Source organism: Equus quagga, unplaced genomic scaffold (genome assembly GCF_021613505.1).
Source record: "Equus quagga isolate Etosha38 unplaced genomic scaffold, UCLA_HA_Equagga_1.0 116403_RagTag, whole genome shotgun sequence".
NCBI lineage: Eukaryota > Metazoa > Chordata > Mammalia > Perissodactyla > Equidae > Equus > Equus quagga.
This window is the reverse complement of record NW_025795792.1, coordinates 1,653-3,945: the sequence shown is the minus strand read 5'-3', so window position 1 is coordinate 3,945 and position 2,293 is coordinate 1,653. Positions and strand designations below refer to the sequence as shown.

The 2,293-nt window shown below is 56.3% G+C and overlaps 1 protein-coding gene across 1 annotated transcript; it reads left to right on the top strand.

The window, feature by feature from the left end:
* Window positions 1–4: 4 nt before the first annotated feature.
* Window positions 5–554, top strand: LOC124232795 (galactoside 2-alpha-L-fucosyltransferase SEC1-like; the record flags this gene model as incomplete). Its single annotated transcript, XM_046649705.1, has 1 exon — window positions 5–554. A coding segment is annotated over one exon (540 nt), but the record flags the coding sequence as incomplete, so codon positions are not given.
* Between the last annotated feature and the right edge of the window lie 1,739 nt (window positions 555–2,293).

Here is a 2,293-nt window from a genome sequence, read left to right as displayed (position 1 = left end):
CCAGGAGTTCACGCTGCACGACCACGTGCGGGAGGAGGCCCAGAAATTTCTCCAAGCCCTGCAGGCCAAGTGGGCCCAGCAGGTCACCTTCGTGGGGGTCCACGTGCGCCGGGGCGACTACGTGCGCGTCATGCCGCAGGTGTGGAAGGGCGTGCTGGCCGACAGGGGCTACCTGCGGCAGGCCCTGGACTGGTTCCGGGCCCGCCACCGCAGCCCGGTCTTCGTGGTCACCAGCGACGACATGGCCTGGTGCCAGCAGAACATCAACAGCTCCCGCGGGGACGTGGTATTCGCAGGCAACGGCCGTCAGGGCTCTCCTGCCAAGGACTTTGCGCTGCTCGTGCAGTGCAACCACACCATCATCACCGTGGGCACCTTCGGGGTCTGGGCCGCCTACCTCACGGGCGGGGACACCGTCTACCTGGCCAACTTCACCCTGCCCGGCTCCCCCTTCCGCATGATCTTCAGGCCACAAGCGACCTACCTGCCAGAGTGGGTGGGCATTGCTGCCAACCTGGGGCAGGCCGGAGGGAACAGCCCTTAGCCCTGCGCGGGCTCCTCCCTCGCCCTCAGCCCCACAGGCAGTGTGGGGGGTGCAGAGCACGGACTCAGGATCCGACACCCCAGTTTGAATCCAGGCTGCTCTGCTTCCTGGCTGGGTGACTTCAGACAAGCGACAACCTCTCTGTGCCTTAGTGTGCCACCTGAAAGATGAGCAATAACACGGAACTTACCTCGGCCGCTCCTCGTGGGAACTCAGAGTTCATTTAGTGCCTTGGGAACACGCGGTAAGTGTTGGCCCTGAACTTTGGGACTGCTTTAGGACGGAAAGGCATTTTTGCCCTCTCCTTTGCAGCTCGGGGAGCACGGAGTCCAAATATTTCACTCTTGCCTCCTGGGAGAGTTTGGCGATGAAGCCGTCCCTGCCTTCAGGTAAAGGGGAATGAGGTGTTTTGGGCAGCTAAGAATTCAGGCTTCGGGTTTAAGGGGGCCTTGTCATGAAAGGATGTGAGGGAAACGAGGATTTGAAAGGATGAATCCCAGGGAGGTATGCCTGGTGGGGAGGCCGACCCCTGATTTGGGGGCGGGGGTGGGAGGGCCTCACCCTGATAGCAGGACTCAGCGCCACGCCTTTGCCTGCAGCAGCAAAGACGCCCAGAGGCCACATGTCATAGAAGCAGCCGGCTGACCCCAAGGGGCCCCAGAGACCAGCTGACGCCCTGTCAGCTGTCACCTGTATGGACAGATGACCTCACACTTTGGCACTGCCTGTGCCCTCAGGCCCTAAAGCCGCTCTGAGAAAGCCCAGTGTGGACAAAGCTTGGATGAACTGATTACAATCCTGGTTTTCTTGTTCAGTGTATTTTAAAGTATGAAGATACCACTATTTTTACTGGTATAATACTCCCCTTTGGGTATTAAAAGGAAATCTGAACATAGAATCATTTATGTTCATTTAAAATTTGCACCGAACTGAGGGGCACTAGGTTAGAAAACATTTCAATCACATGTCTTTCCTGTTTTAAACCCTTTCCAAGTGTCTTATTTATTTGAATCCTCGTTTCTTGGCATACTTCTGAGGTTGAGCACCTTTCCTTTCATGTGTTAATAATATTGTATCTCCCCAGGGCCATTTTGGGCCCCAATTTGCTTGCTAAAGTCCTTGCTGGATGACTCCATGGTGCAGGGTTGAGGGGAGGGGACTGTTAAAGCAGGAGGAGGCTCTGGGAGGACGGGGAGGGAGGTCCTGTATTAGCTGTCTGTCGCTACATAACACAGTACCCTAAAACTTAGTAGCTTAAAATGACAACAAGGGCCCGGCCCGGTGGTGCAGCGGTTAAGTGCGCACGTTCCACTTCGGCGGCCTGGGGTTCACCTGTTTGGATCCCGGGTGTGGACATGGCACCCCTTGGCAAGCCACGTTGTGGTAGCGTCCCACATATAAAGTAGAGGAAGATGGGCACGGATGTTAGCTCAGGGCCAGTCTTCCTCAGCAAAAAGAGGAGGATTGGTGGCAGATGGTAGGACTAATCTTCCTCAAAAAAGGGACAACGATAATTTATTATCTCTTACAGTTTCTGTGAGTCAGGACTTCTGGAGGGGCTTAGCTGGGTGGTTCTGTTTGGGACCTCCAGTGAGGTTGCTGTCAGCTGTCAGCTCGGGCCACAGTCATCCAAGGGCTCGCCTGGGGCTGGGGGATCCACTTCTATGGCTGGCAGGTCGGTGCTGGCTCTTGGCCCCTGGTCAGGTTCCCTGGATGTGGGTGTCTGGGGGGCTACTGGAGTGTCCTCAC